We start from the raw sequence: 15753 nt of genomic DNA, 5'->3' as shown, positions 1-15753 counted from the left end.
CTGTAACAGCCCTAGGGACTTGGGCTGACAAATCCGACAAAACGTATCACCTTTATCTCTATCTATCTACACTATCTACTGCACGCTGTGCGCGACCTGCGCTGTGCGTTGTCTTAACGGAAGTGCTTGAATTTAGCGGAAGTGCTGCGTTTAAGGGAAGTTACGTCATGCAGTGCTGGTCTATTTACATCCCTCAGCAAAACAAACCAAAATACATAGTAGCTCTTAACTCGCTCTAAATAGGTTTAGTTGGTGTAACTTTGTCAGAATCCATGTTTTGTTTGTAAATTGTTTTTTTTGCAAGCACAACCGAAGGAGCGGGAGAAGTAGAACAGAGAATAAAATACGTTTGCAGGAACACCGCACTGTGAAAAAAGAAAAAACTTCCGGCAGAAGTCCCACCTTTCAAACAACTCTCTGCCTTATGTCATGCCCAGGCTTTTCTCTTCGCAGATGAGTAAGCCTGGCTACGCAAGGTTATATCTACTGTATATAATATCTACTGTATCTATGTATCTATCTATCTCGATCTTCAAAAGGAATAGTTTCCTGAAAAAGATTGTTATTGTTTTTTTGATGTCCACTATTGATACTTGCATCTTTATGGATCCTGACGGCACTGCTATACTTTAGTGCATGGCATACTGGCATCAGAAGCATCCACTTCCTCTCTTTCCTCTCCACATCTTGCTACGCCTCCAATCCCTCCTCCTTTGCACTCCTCCACATCATGTGACTCGCTGGTGGTGGTGATGGTGGTGGTCTGAAACAGCTCCTGGTAGCCCTGGAAGCTGGGGCAGATGGGGACCCAGCGGAGCCAGCGTGCTCGCTGCACCACGCCCATCCCCAGCGGGAAATCATAAGTGGTGGAGACGGTGACGGACGAGGAGGCAGAGCTAGAGGACTCTGAGGCAGAGCCTGAGGACTCGGCCCGCCCTTCCAGCAGCCCCCTCTCTCGTCTGGAGCCTGGATTCAGGGGGGTTAGTGGGATAAGGAAGAGACAGGATTTTTAAGGTCAAAACCAGTTACTTTAATCTTTCGTTCAGAGACATGTTGCCATCTTGAAGAGTGTTTCACCCTCAGGGAAAGCATACACTAAACAGCAGACACTAAATATAGAGTTATTTTTGGAGTACGTCATTCATTAGACATTTGACTTTGAACTTAGCTATATGTAATCTAGGTGTAGGGTGGGCTGGAGGTGAAAATGTGAGCTTGCAGAATCTCCTTTGCACCACACAAACCACTGCTGAGTCGGGGGACGTCCTTCGGAATAACATGTTGAGTGGTTACTACGGTAAATAGATACTACCTTTCAGCATTCATTTAAGCTGCAAATCATAGACTCTCTTGACTAAGGACACCATTTGAGAGACCTCATGTCGTGCTCCTAAACATATCACCAACGTTATGTAAGACAGTCAGGTAGAAACCTGAGATTGAGACCTGAGACATATGAACCTCAGAATACCTGACATTCATGCAGCGCAGACATACTATCAAATTTGCAGACTGTAACATGAATCCTCATGTACAGTACGTGACATGTTAAGTACTCTTATGATTAGAGTGTATATGAAGGTAACACATACAAACAGCAGTTGCCCTGGGTGACAATGTAGACCAGCAAGAGATTAATGTCATAGTGACAGACAAACACAAACAGAGACGGAAGGGGGACAGAGAGAGAGGAAAGACATAAAGAAAGAAATAAAGAAAGAAAGACAGCCAGAAAGAAAGAAAGAAAGAAAGAAAGAAAGAAAGAAAGAAAGAAAGAAAAAAGAAAGGGAAGAACAGCTAGTGTGTACGTGTGCGTGTGTACACGTGTGTGTGTGTGTGTGTGTGTGTGTGTGTGTGTGTGTGTGTGTGTGTGTGTGTGTGTGTGTGTGTGTGTGTGTGTGTGCGTGCGCTCACACGTGTGTCAGAGCCATGTGTTAAGACAGTAAAGCTCTGTCTAACAAACAGCAGGAGGAAAAACACTTTGGTAAGTCCATGGGTCAGACACACTGACGGAGTTGAATGACAGTGGCTGATGGTCATTGTGAAGCAATGGTTACTAAGAAGTTAAGAGAGGCTTGCGACCGGAAGGTTGCTGGTTTATTTCAAGAGGAGAGACATTTTGAGCGAGTTGACTTGAGAGTAGGGTTAACACTCAGTCGCTCCCCCTCACCTGGGGAGCATATCCCCCCAGGGCAGTGTAGGGACAGTTTGCCTGGGACCCAAACTAGTGAAACTAGTTCCAGTCTGGCTTCAGAGAGTCCCATTCCACAGATACATGCCTCATCTATTTGAATGATTACATCAAACGTGACATTCACGATGGCAAATATTGCGGCATGGTCATGCTGGACCTCCAGAAGGCATTTGACACCGTCGATCATTCTATTCTGATTGAAAAACTCAAAGCTATTGGTCTTGATAGCACAGCAGTGAGATGGATGCACTCTTACTTGGTGGGGAGGGAACAGATGGTGGAAGTCAACGGAACCCTGTCCCCCCCCCCCCCTCCCAGTAAACTGTGGAGTACCTCAAGGGAGTATACTAGGACCACTGTTGTTCTTAATATACGTAAACGACATGTCATCTGCTTGTGACTGCAATCTGTTTCTGTTCGCGGATGACTCGGCTCTCCTAGTCTCAGGCAGAGACATATTGCAGGTTGAAAAGGCCCTTAACTGTGAACTTAACAAGATCTGCACCTGGCTCAATGACAAGAGACTCTCAATTCACCTAGGCAAAACTGAATGTATCCTCTTTGGATCTAGTCAGAAACTTAGCCTAGTTGAGAACTTCACAATTAAAGTAGGTGACACTGTGATAGAAAGAAAAAAACACATCTGCTACCTGGGTTGCATCCTGGAGGCTAACCTATCCAGTGAAAAAATGACCACCAAGGTAATCAATAAAGTCAACCAACGAATTCGCTTCTTGCAAAGGGTTGCCCCGCTGATCAATATTAAATCCCGAAAGACACTAGGAGGTGCTCTTATTGGGCCCCTCATTGATTACGGAGTCCTTGTCTGGTATCGCGACGCCCCAGCTGCCTTAAAGTTAAAGCTCCAAACAGCCCAAAACAAACTAATTAGGGTTGTGCTTGGTCTCCCTCCTCAGACCCACCTTACCGATCATCACCACGAAAGCGTGGGGTGGCTCATAGTAGCTGATAGAGTACAGCATCTTGCAATGGGCCTGGTGTACAAGATACACTACACCTCCAAGATTCCCATGTACCTGACAAACTACTTCTTAAAGGTCAAGGATGTTCACGATCACAACACCAGAGGCAGCTCCACTAATCATCATCAACGTAGATTTAACACTAAACAAGGCTAATAAGGCTTCTCCTGCTACACCATCAACATGGGGAACGCCCTTCCACAAGCCCTAAAGGAGAGCAAATCCCTAGCCTCCTTCAAAATTGGTATGAAAAGTCACCTTCAGACAGCTGCTACCCGTGACTTGTAAATAGACTAAGCCCCCATGCTCCCCCCCCCCTTTTCTTTTTTTCTGCCTTTGTATTTGATGTTATGCTTTTGAAACTGATATTATCCTAGATAAAGTACTATGTTCTATCCGTCTGTCTTTCAATGTTATATGAGATACTTAAAGTGTGGTTCCTGTGGAAATAAGCCTCGGCTTTCTAGGATCTCCTTTTAGTTGACCTTCTACCAGTGATTTGTACTGTCATGAAACTGTACTTTTTTCTATTGCAAACCTCTAATAAATTCTTCAATCAATCAATCAAAATGAAAACAGCAGATCTACAAGCTCCCAGCATTGTGATCTATTTTCACTACTACTTATACATTTGTGTTCTAATTTAGGGAATTTCTTAGATTTTTTTTCTTTGATTTCTTCATGAAATTACCAGGGTTTCTTTTTTGGGGGGGGGGGTTGCTTTTAATTCATGAAAATGTTAACTTTTCTTGGAAATGTTTATTGAAAATATTCTGGAATAATAATAATTAAAAAAGAATGTGTAGGAAACAAAAACTTAAATGTGTCCGTGACCCACAAATGAGTCCCGACCCAGTGCTTGGGAACCAGGGCGCCGGCCCTGCTTATATGCTAACTTTAACCTCACTTCAGTAACTCAATTAGTCTAATGCATAGTATTTATAGCTGTGGTTGAATATGTGTCGCTACATTAGTGCCTATGTTAATACTCAGTGTGTGTGCGTGCGTACGTGTGTGCGTGTATGCGTCCGTACTGTGTTTGTGTGTGTGTGTGTGTGTAATGTCTAATGTGTTAATATGCTGGGAGAGACAGACCACATAGCTATGATTCCAGGGACAGTGTTATCTATTGTGTACAAAAATAAACTATAGTAACCATGTGTGTGTGTGTGTGTGTGTGTGTGTGTGTGTGTGTGTGTGTGTGTGTGTGTGTGTGTGTGTGTGCGTGTGTGTGTGCGTGCGTGCATGTGTTTGCAGCAACGTGCATTTATGCATTCATGAATGTGTGCTCAATTGAGTGTGGTACGAGCCCACGTACTAGCAAGTGTGCATACAATCTGTGTTTATGACTTGTATCGCATGCATGTGCCTCTGCTCAAGGTTCAATGTGTTAAGTGTCACTAGCACTGAAGCACATACCATACGGCTTTCAGCAACATTGCAGGCAATGAAATTCTTGCACTCTAAGCTTACACACACACATATACATTTTATGCTTGTGAGGGCCAACTGTCCCTACAAGTATATTAGAACCTGGAACTCACAAGAAAAAAAATGTTTTATGATTAACACAATTTAGAGTTAGGCTTACAATCAGGAAAATATTCAGATTTGGGGTTAGGATTAAGATTGGACATTTAGAGGTTAGGTTTTGGGTTTAGAGTTTCCAGCACTTTGTGTTGCCGCCATGTCACATATTGATGGCTGATCTACAAGCTTAGAACGCTTCAGAGCGTGATGCATTGTGGGCTTTTAGATCTGCTATCTTTCCGCAGTTTTTGGAGTATTTTCAGCCATTTTCAATTCTGTCCAAAAATGTTGATGTACTCACAAGTACAGTATATTAATCCACGTGTGTGTGTGTGTGTGTGTGTGTGTGTGTGTGTGTGTGTGTGACCCTGAGCACAATGGTGGGGGCCAGTGGTGGGCAAGGAGGTAGGGAGCGCTTCGCTGTGTTCACTTGGACCGCACGGAGGTGGTGAAAGTCGGGGGGACGAAGATTTACTATTCTGTCCATAACGGCACATAACTCGGCAACGGCGCTGAGTCGGCTCATGCGACTGCCGCTGCGCTCGACACGGCGACTCGCTCGCTCTGCGGTGTCTCACGTGGCTCATGGTCGCATGAGCCACCGCACCTCCGTCGTCATCACCGAAAACAAGCGCTCCTTTCCCTTGCAGCCTCCGGCGCCCCCACCGTTGCACTTAGAGTCAATGGGAAAAACGTGGAGTGTGTGTGCGTTGTACCAGGGATAGTGTTGTCCAGGCAGAAGGCGAGAAATCCTCCAACAAACATTTCAGTGGTGAGGAGAACAGTCAGGATCTGGTCTAACTCTAAAACTCCTGCACAAACACATGATGATGGAAGAGCATTGAATCCATTTGCACACCAACACTACAACACCACAATGGCTACCAAGTGTATCATGTAAGGATGAAACCATCAAACCATTGTCAATTAATCATTCGACAGAAAATGCATCAAATATATATACAGTATATTTTTTTAGCAAACAGATTATTATATTTAATAGTATGTGTAATGTACGTGTGCAATTTAAAACATTTGCTTCACATGACATTTTTTGTCTGCTAGGCAAAGTCAAGATGTCAACTTGGGTTCAGATAACTTTACTATTAGCATTTACCATAATTCTTTAGTTATTTTACTGTCGATATATGGTCTGAAGAAATTAATGGGTGGAACATGTATACCGGTACATTGATTTTCGAAAATAATTGTATTTCTTGGCCGGAATACAGAACTTGTATGACATTACTGACATGCTGCAACTATCTGTCAGCGTGTTCTGCATGTACTGTAGAAACATTTGCTACTGATGAAGGAAAACATGGAGCACGTCGTGACTTTCTTTAAATTACAGATCAAGATACATTGAGGGTGACACCTTACTTCCATCAAGCTGAGTACAGACAGATGGGGAGAGGGTTCACGCACGGATTGTAACACGCAGATTGTGTGTGAGCTTGAATGTCATAGCCTACCTGTCTTGATGCAGCCAGGATGTTTCTCCAGGTAGTTCGGCAGCATGAGGCCAAAGAACATGGAGAAACCGAGAACAAACAGGTTCCTGGATGAATTCAAATCCACAGTCTGGAGGTTGGACAGCCCGACTGCTGTGATCATACCTACAGTTCAGAGATGCACTTTATGAATTAAGATTATATTAAATTACATTGCATTACATTACATTATAGAAGAGTCTTTTTTTACGGAACAACAAAGAATGGGCCAAAGCTCCATAGATTAACTAACTATCACTTAATCTTAAATTATCTTACGACCCCCGCTAAAAACCCCAGGACAACGATCCACTCGCCCAAGACTCTCCCAAACTGTGAATAAACTCCCAGTTGCACTTAGAACGACTGACTCACTCCCTAGCTTCCGCTGTGGTCTGAAGACTCACCTCTTCAGACTCCACATTGGCCCATAGCACTTGCCTACCCTCAATGACCATAGATATAATTTATGTAGATAGCATTCTTTATGTTTTTTGGTTAGGGGCTTGGTCTACCTACGTTTTTTCTTAGATTACTATTTCTATGCATTCTTGTTGATGTATTGATGACGTATTCCCTTGTATTCATGTATTGATGTATTACCTTGCTTATTGTAAATCACTCTGGATTATGAGGGTCTGACAAATGCCTAAATTGTAAATTGTAAGATCGCTCGGCTCTATCAGTGCTAAAACTGGTCAGTGTAACTAGAAGTATTTACAATATTAATTATGGCTACTGGCAGGCCATTCCTCCATTTCTGTTCTGCTTACCAGCTTAATGTGACCTCAAGAGGGAGCTATACACTCTATTTACTTTATGAATGTCTCAGTCATCTTTGTGGAGGAGCAGAATGCTTCTTCTGTGCCAACAGATCTGAATTTTAATGGGATGTGTTGGAAAGCTGCTTTCGAACACCAACAACGAAAATCTAAACAGCCAGTGAACATGGAGTTGTTGCTGACCCCATGTCAAGACAAACAAAAACTGGGCCTAGCTCAGTGAGCAGTGTCAACTTTGCAAACAAAATGCAATATGTAGTGTCAGTGTTGGCTGATTTATTGTGTTAAAAATAATCAATGCTCTGCAACAGATTTCTAGTCAGACCACTCGACTCCAGTCTAAGAAGTTTCCCTCAAGCCAGATGTGACTTAAATACATTCCAACTGTTGATATGGTGCATCAGGAAGTATTATGTGAGTGTAGTTATGAATGCATTATAATGCATTATGAATGCCCTCATAATGCATTATAAGTGTGGGCTTCATAGAAAGTGTTACCATATTATATCCTAAATATTAACTCACCAAATAAAGTACAAAACATCCCACCAAGGATGGGGTCTGGAAGAGAGGCGAACAGAGCAGTAAACTTCCCTACAGTTCCCAACAGAAGCATGATAGCTGCTCCATACTGAACTACCCTCCTGCTGCCGACCTAGAGGAGAGAAGAAGAGAGTGCAGTAAAGGGCAGTACAATACAGCATATGTTACATGTACAGGAGATTTAAAAGTAGTTGATCTTTCAAAATGTAAAGTTAAGAGTGGTGGTACAGTGAGTAGGTGACTGCATTTGTAGCTAGGAAAACTTTGCTTAATAAAGGTAGCTGTATAGTCCACCAAAACCGTTCAGTTCGGGAGGGCTCCCTGAGACGAACAAATGTAGTCTATTCTGATGTACGCATTTGGTTGCATATTGGACAACAATCAGAACTTTTACATAAATGTGTATTAGGAAGTAGCTGGGATGTTGTAGCTACATAATGTAGTATCTAGTCCGACAGTGTCGATATCAAACACTGGAACACTTTGACACTTTGTAGTTGATCCTCCACAGGGGATGTGTGGCCTCAGTTACCTTGGTGATGCCCAGCACACCTATATTTGGGCTAGAGGAAGTGGATCCGTTTCCTGTTCCCAAAAGGCCTGCGATGATACAGCACACACCTTCAGTGAAGATCCCCCTGGAAACAGCATAACACAAAAATCAACAATAATCAACAATGAGATGAGTGTGTGTGTGTGTGTGTGTGTGTGTGTGTGTGTGTGTGTGTGTGTGTGTGCGTGCGTGCGTGCGTGCGTGCGTGCGTGCGTGCGTGTGCGTGTGCGTGTGTGTATTTGAATGTGCATGCATGAGTGACTGTGTAGTTGTATTGCTATACTTAAAGCCAGATAAACACAACTTGTGTGTTTTGTGGTTGATTTACAAGCTCACAACATGCTATTTTGGGCTATTTTCGATGCAGACCAAAACTTTTGATGCCCTCACAAATATAGTAATACAAACGTGTGCGTGCATGTGTGTATGCATGCGTGCATGTGTGTGTGTGTGTGTATGCCAGCCGTATCTGACCTGTTGATGGCATGGACAGGAGGGGGTTTGGCTCCAGAGAGACGAGCACAGGCATAGTAATCTCCGATAGACTCCACGATACCCGCCAGAGTGGCACTGAACATCCCCAGCACCCCAGCTACTGTTATCGTTGGCATCCCCCACTGACCTGTTGGCAGTCGGTTAGGAAGTGGGAGGGCATGAGTGGGAGAAGCTTATTTTAGCAATTTTTGCAATGTATGAAGGTAACTTGATATTTTCTCCCTTAGAACAGTGGTTTTCAACCTTCTTCATAACAAGGTCCATTATTCATTCAGCATATGAGCCACCGACCACCATTTGCTGAGATTTAGGCTCTGAAACCCAAAACTTAGAATATTTTGTTAGCGTAGGATAAGATTTTGAATTCCATGTTGTATTGATGTGGTACCATAGGAGAGATAAACAGCCAAACTTTGATCAAAATAACAATTCTTCCACATTCTCTAATTGTGTAGTCGCCTTGTAATTTAAGCAATGCAACGCAATCTTTAACTCTTGAGAGCGTTCATTTTACACTCAAGAGTTAAAAGATCTATGAGGGTCCATTTGGTTACCAATCTCCATCATTTAGCTGGGCACCTGGAACCGCCTCAAGAACCACTGGTGGTTCCCGGACCACTGATTGAGAACCACTGCCCTAGGAAGAAATGTGTCGATACTTAACCCCTAAGGTCAAGGGCAGTTCATGTGATATTGGGCTACAATCCAATCCCTGGCCCCTTCGCTGTGACTGGCTAAGATGTGCACAGCATCTTTCACCAGGAAACAGGAATGACATTTTCGCTGTTTCAAGTCTTTAATTGTAATTCTTTATCATACCATGCATACCAAATGGAGTTGAGCCGCAAGTGATATAATATTATTGTAACTTTATATGAATGTATGTCATCAGAGAGTGTTCAAACCCAACACCACTATTATAGTCGATGAGTTCAGTTGAGCCCCACGTGGCTCAACTATGCACGCCTTTAGGTTGCCTTATGGTTAGTGATTGTGCAACATATAATCAAAGCAGTTGTAGATTGGATTATATTGAATCAAAATGATTGACAATAGGGCAACTTCCTCACAAGGGTATGGGACCCGGAACCAGGGTGACATCTTCATGATGTCACCACGGGCGTCTGTCCGAGCCTTGTGTCCGTAGCTACTGGGATCGCTAGGCAACATGTCGGTCAGTGTGAGGACATAGCAGACAAACCACACCACCATGATGGCTAGAATGATCTGAATAGAGAGAAATATGAGGAGGATGGGGGAAGAGAGGGAGAGAGAACCAAAGAGAGACAGAAAAAGTCAGAAAGGGGCATTTTAAATGTCAGATTAGGTGATGATTACAATGCATATTATAGCTTGTTACTATACGGTAGAACAACTAGTTTTGTATTTTTGTGAGTGAGTGAGTGAGTGCGTGCGTGCGTGCGTGCGTGAGTGCGTGAGTGAGTGAGTGAGTGAGTGAGTGAGTGAGTGAGTGAGTGAGTGCGTGCGTGCGTGCGTGCGTGCGTGCGTGCGTGCGTGCGTGCGTGCGTGCGTGCGTGCGTGAGTGAGTGAGTGAGTGAGTGAGTGAGTGAGTGAGTGAGTGAGTGAGTGCGTGCGTGCGTGCGTGCGTGCGTGCGTGCGTGCGTGCGTGCGTGCGTGAATGTGTGTGTTCCTACAGGAAACATCTTGAAGACATGAACTCTGGTGGTGAAGAATCCTCTCTTCCTGTTGTAGCTGGGAAAAGGAAGTGACCACTCCCTCAGGTACTGGGCAAACAGCACAATCAGGAAAATACACCTGTAGTGTACACGCATGAGCAAATGCACGCACACGCACACACATACCCACACGCACACACAGAGTCATATATAGACAGTTAGATATAGTGACGTGGTTAGGCTTAGATATGTGCTTTTCTTTTACTTTATTGCATCGTAAATGCATCATTAAGATGCAATAGAGTGAAAGAAAAGCACCTCTTGCCACCGTGTGCAATCCATTACCTTTGTTGATGCTCTAAGAGGACTCCGCACCAGACAAGACCGAGCGTAGTGGTAACAAAATAGGCTTAGATATGGCCTTGTCAATCCCCGGCCTTTAATTACCCCGGAGCAGCTGAGTGGCCTTGCTGAGCCACACACTCTGCTGAAGAAAAGAAACAAGCGGGGCGCACGACAACACAGGCGTTGGAAAGGAAGTCAACAGCCTTCTGCTGACACTATCTCTGCTCCCTGATTCTGTCGGCAACCACAAATTCCTGTTGTTCAGTGAAGCAATCCCATATTAGGTTTGTCGGATGTAAACAACATTGTATAAATACTGCTGTATAATTCTGTTCTGGGGGGTTTGGTAGAGAAGCTTGTGTGAGGTGTCACTTGTTTTTCCCCTTTAGCCAGGTGTAGACATATTTGTGCGGAGCTTCTCCCATTGTAGCTCTCTCCGATTAGTTCCTCTTGGTGACCAGACTGCAGCGATATTGAATTTTGCTGTATTTGGCTAGAATCTTGGCATCATGGCATGCCCATAATCTAGTTAAACTGAGAATTATGTCCGTTTCTAGCATTCCCGATTGCTCTGTCACCTTATAATTAGGTAGCCTATTTCATGGCAATGACAGATATTTTCCGGATTTAACGTTCAACCAAAAATTCTGGCAAGCCTGTCTTTTGGTTGAGTAATTGACAGTGGATATTCTTTCTATGTCTGAGCCAGGCACATGATATTGAGGACTTGGAGATGGAGCTTGGGGTCTGTTGTCTGTCTTACCATATATTTTTGTATTATTTCTAAAAGCCTGTATTAGCTTAAGTTTTGGTGAGTGAAAGAGTATGCAACTATCATCATTTTATGTGTGTTTCCTGAAGAGAGAGGTTTATAGTTTCACAGTTACACTTGGTCTGAAAACTTCTGTGCGGGGCATATGCTTTATCTGGGATGCAACAGCATTCCTACACATATTGGGTTTACATGTTTGGGTTGTTGCTGAAACTATCGGGTGCAGCAGAAATTATTGGTGTTTGTATGATAGACATCCAATAACAGATACTGTAGACTCAAGCAAAGAGACAGACATAGACAGGCAGACAGACATACAAACAAGCCTGCTGTGCTGAGGCAGACAGACATCATCACACAAAGACAGACAGACAGACACTCACTTACAGTGCTGATAGTCCCCAGTGAGATCCAGCTCTGTCTCCGGCTGTCGTGAAGACAGACAGGCCAATAAGTGAGACTGTTGGGGTGATGGTCAGAGGGCCGATATAGTCCAACAGCAGTCCTGGTAGACCCAGCAAACCAATAAAAACCTCCACCACACTGGACATGATTATCGCCCCCTGGATCTGGGGAGGGTAACAGACATATTTCACAGTATGACTGTAGGTCTTTGTGTCTCCATAGGGAACCACTGCTGGTCATCAAATTATTGGCTTAGGAATGCAATGAAAACTACCCCTTTAAGACAGAGTTACCATAAGCCAAGATAAAGCCTGGCTATACAGACTTTCCCTCTCTCTTCTGTCGCTACAGTGGTCTCTCTACCTCTCTCATGCGGGGATGCCAGACATGGGATGTGTTCAGAGGAAGAGTCCAGTTCCCATAAATCTCTTCTGCAGAGGAAATACAGGACAGCTAAGCAATGGCACTAATGGTATCATTGGCACACTAGGACATACATGCAATGGATACTTCTTAGTCGCAAATTGCAACACTAGATTTTTTTAAATCTGATGAATCTAGGGTTGCAATACCTCCCATGGGGATTCAATGCATCAAAACGTTTTTCTTTGCTATCTGATTGTATTAAACAACGTCAAACTCACCAATATTGCGGCTCTATGGAAAGCTTGAATTATGCTCTTTCTATCTGCAAAGTGTTTGTTTCAAATCCACCATAATGTTATGAGCTACTTTCTGTCAAGAAATTCAGTTCAGGTGATTATTTTTTCTAAGTTATTGGAGTTTGGAAGTAGTGGGAAGTCAATCAGCGGTCCTGTGTACCATCTGGTTCTATTGATTGATTGATTGAAGACTTTATTAGAAGTTTGCATAGAAAAATATGTCACATATAATGCAGGAGGCAGCAGTACGTTGCGGTATTGAGTGCTTACAAAGTTCAACACTTAGAAACAAAACATGTCTGCTCGGATTTCTTGACAGAAAGTAACTCATAACATGACAATTTTGGATTTTTCTGAAACAAACACTTTGCAGATAGAAAGAGCATGCATAATTCAAGCTTTCCATAGAGCTGTGTGTTTAATACAATCAGATAGGAAAAAAAGAACGTTTTGATGCATTGAATCCCTATGAGGAAAAAATCTAATGTTGCAATTTAGACAGGACACAGCCAGCTTACCTTCAGGAGGGCATTTCCAGCGCTCCAGACCCAGAATGGCCTGTGCTGGTATCAGGAAGGCAAATGCACTGGCCTGGAACAGAGGGAGTCTTCACACACACACACACACACACACACACACACACACACACACACACACACACACACACACACACACACACACACACACACACACACACACACACACACACACACACACACACACACACACACACACACAGACGTTGAAAAGGGTAAGATCATCAGATATGATGGTGGAAAAACGAAGCTAATTGCATGCGTGTGCGGCTGTGCGAGCGAGCGTGCGCACACACACACCCCCGCGCGTGTTTACTATACCTTACGCCAAAGGTGGTCTGGATGAGGGTGGTGATGCCAACGCAGGTAAAGATGGTTCCTACCAGCTGGCTGACAGTGTACTGGTCCTCACCCACACACATGGCCTGGGCCAGAAGGAATGGAACTGCTATTGTGCCGCTGAAACATGTCAGGTAGTGCTGACAAGGAAGCAAACCAAGTTCAACTTTATTTATAGTGTGACACAGGTAAAATCTTTTTTTCTGCCATGAACTAGATTTTTTGTTGCTTCAGGGTTTTGTAAGAATCAATGCTTTCCTATGCGAGTGCTAGATGTCCTCACAAGAATAGAAAAGAAGAGGCCACAAAAGAGCAAAATATTGGTCCTCACTTTGGGACATGAAACATTTGGCTGATTTTGCTGTTTGTTTTCCAGTTCAGAGGTTAAAAAGTACAGCAAGGTAAAAACATGGCAGGCTGCATAAGACATGGTGATGTAAGCAAGTGGCTAAAGCTAGTCAAATTAATAATAGGTGTTTTAGATTTAAGTTGACTACTGCTTGCACATTGGCACACTCATGGCCTGGTTTGTAATCAGCTGTAGTTTTTATCATGAACCTGAAAACAAAATGTCAAAATCTAGCCTAGGATGTCATACCTCTTTACAGGGGATGTCTCTGAGATAAGGCCTACAGGGTTATGGGTTAAAGTTAGAAAATAAATGTCCTTGGAAAGTGCGTGCGTGCGTGTACCTGTAGACCCAGCAGTATACACAGGTACCAGGGTGGAACATCCTCTATTGTGTAGATCATGTCAAAGCCTGCCGTCTGTTGATCTATTGGCTGCTTCACCCCAATCTCTTCACCCACTGGCTGCTGTTTGGCTTTGTTTGGCCAATGCTCCTGCCCCGCTGCCAGGGCATCATGATTCTGATTGGACAAGATTAAAAGGGAAACAAATGAGCACAACGTATTCTATGGAATGATCTAGGCCTATAAATGATCTACAGTAAATGGGTGTGAGGTTACAGTGTAATCAGGTTACGAGGCCACCGTGACCTAAAGAGGTTGTTCCTTACTGTGCGTTTGCTGGGGTTTATCTTTGTGTCAGGTTTTATTAGGCTCACTTCAGTCACTTGTACAGTAAAATCATCCAATCAAGGGCAATAATAAATACTGTGTGATAATTGCTTTAGCAAATACCAATAGTCTTAATTATTTACAACAATGTGAAAATAGCATTGGAACAGTACTTTAAGTTAATAAGCAGATTAACATTACTGTACACGAGATACTGCCCTCGGCAAAATAAAATGATATTCCTGGTATTTCTGACAGTGTGAGGTGCTGGCTCTCATAGCACAGCCATCCTAATCACAGAAGGTTGCCGTTTTCTTCTGCTCTTTGCTTTGGTTATTAGGCCCAGATAAACTCCAGTCCAGTAGCTGGTTTCATCCATGTAACCGGACGGCATCAGTATGACTCCAACATAACCATAAACAAACCTGATAGGACCATATACAGTATAAGCGGGACCAAGACATAGCCATAAACAAACTTGATACGCCCATATAGAGATCTGGTTGTCCAGATCCATAGATGCGACCACTATGTACTGTAAGTGCCACGTTCAAGCACACCTCAACAGGTGTTTAAGGGATGAGAGCTTTTCAAAACGATGACCATAATGGTAGAATGGGATTTCCCTATCTGCCAGGCTATAAAACAATTAATCAAGGACTAAATGAATGATCATAATGATTGAGAGAGAGAGAGAGAGAGAGAGAGAGAGAGAGATCAAGTATTTAAGAGTCCTTGTCTAATAGACTAATTATATGTGACCTCTGTACAACAGGACTTTCTAAGCTAACCAAGCAGTGGAAACTATCTACCACATTCCTCCATGATAAAAATGTGATACAAAGACTAGATCTGGGTCACGTAGGCTAATGTACTGTACAAGAATTTTCTCTGGTTTATTTTCGTTGATGTACTTGGAGTTTTGCTAACAGTATGTGTCATGGTGTGTTTTTCTGTTATAGCCCATTTCTGTTTGCTTGTTTTTGTTACAATTCCATTGTGAAGTAATATACCTCACCAGGTAACTGAGGTGGATAAATTGTCATCACTTGTACAAAATTCTACTGGATTGTTTGTATTTCAGGTGCTGAGTGTTGATTTCAGGTTCTAAATAAATGTATATGGGTTTTAGAAATACACTAATTAGAATTGGTACATACCTTGTGTTTGGTGTCCATCTGTTTCAGCTGGTCAACTGGTGACTGACTGGCGGAAATGGTAGAGATAACAGCACTGGGAGTGTGTGAGAGCCTGGGCGTGCGTGTGTGGCGTGCGTGCGTGCGTGTGGGTGGGTATAGAGAAAGCTAGAGAAGAGACAAGGAAAGTTCTGACCTTTGCCAATCCAGTGTGCAAAGGCTTTTCCTGGAGTCGTCACGTTTGTGCTTGTGCTTCTGAAAGTGTGTTAAGTGTGTGTGATGTCAGTTTTATGGAGTAAGTCAGTAGTTAATCATCTGCTTCTCAGAGT

At 43.3% G+C, this 15753-nt stretch overlaps 1 protein-coding gene across 1 annotated transcript; it reads right to left on the bottom strand.

Annotated features, from left to right (window-relative positions):
* Window positions 1–622: 622 nt before the first annotated feature.
* On the bottom strand, window positions 623–15466 carry slc23a1 (solute carrier family 23 member 1; the record flags this gene model as incomplete). Its single annotated transcript, XM_080749422.1, has 14 exons — window positions 623–966; window positions 5424–5519; window positions 6183–6326; window positions 7508–7637; window positions 8058–8163; window positions 8553–8700; window positions 9644–9800; window positions 10229–10349; window positions 11715–11896; window positions 12096–12163; window positions 12913–13001; window positions 13252–13409; window positions 13962–14138; window positions 15449–15466. The coding sequence occupies 14 exons, from the start codon at window positions 15464–15466 to the stop codon at window positions 623–625; spliced, it is 1938 nt and encodes a 645-aa protein (XP_080605548.1).
* Window positions 15467–15753: the final 287 nt, after the last annotated feature.

This window comes from Nannobrachium achirus (assembly GCF_963921795.1).
Source record: "Nannobrachium achirus genome assembly, chromosome: 19".
Lineage (NCBI taxonomy): Eukaryota > Metazoa > Chordata > Actinopteri > Myctophiformes > Myctophidae > Nannobrachium > Nannobrachium achirus.
Note: the sequence above shows the minus strand (reverse complement) of the source record. Positions and strands in the feature narration are given on the sequence as shown.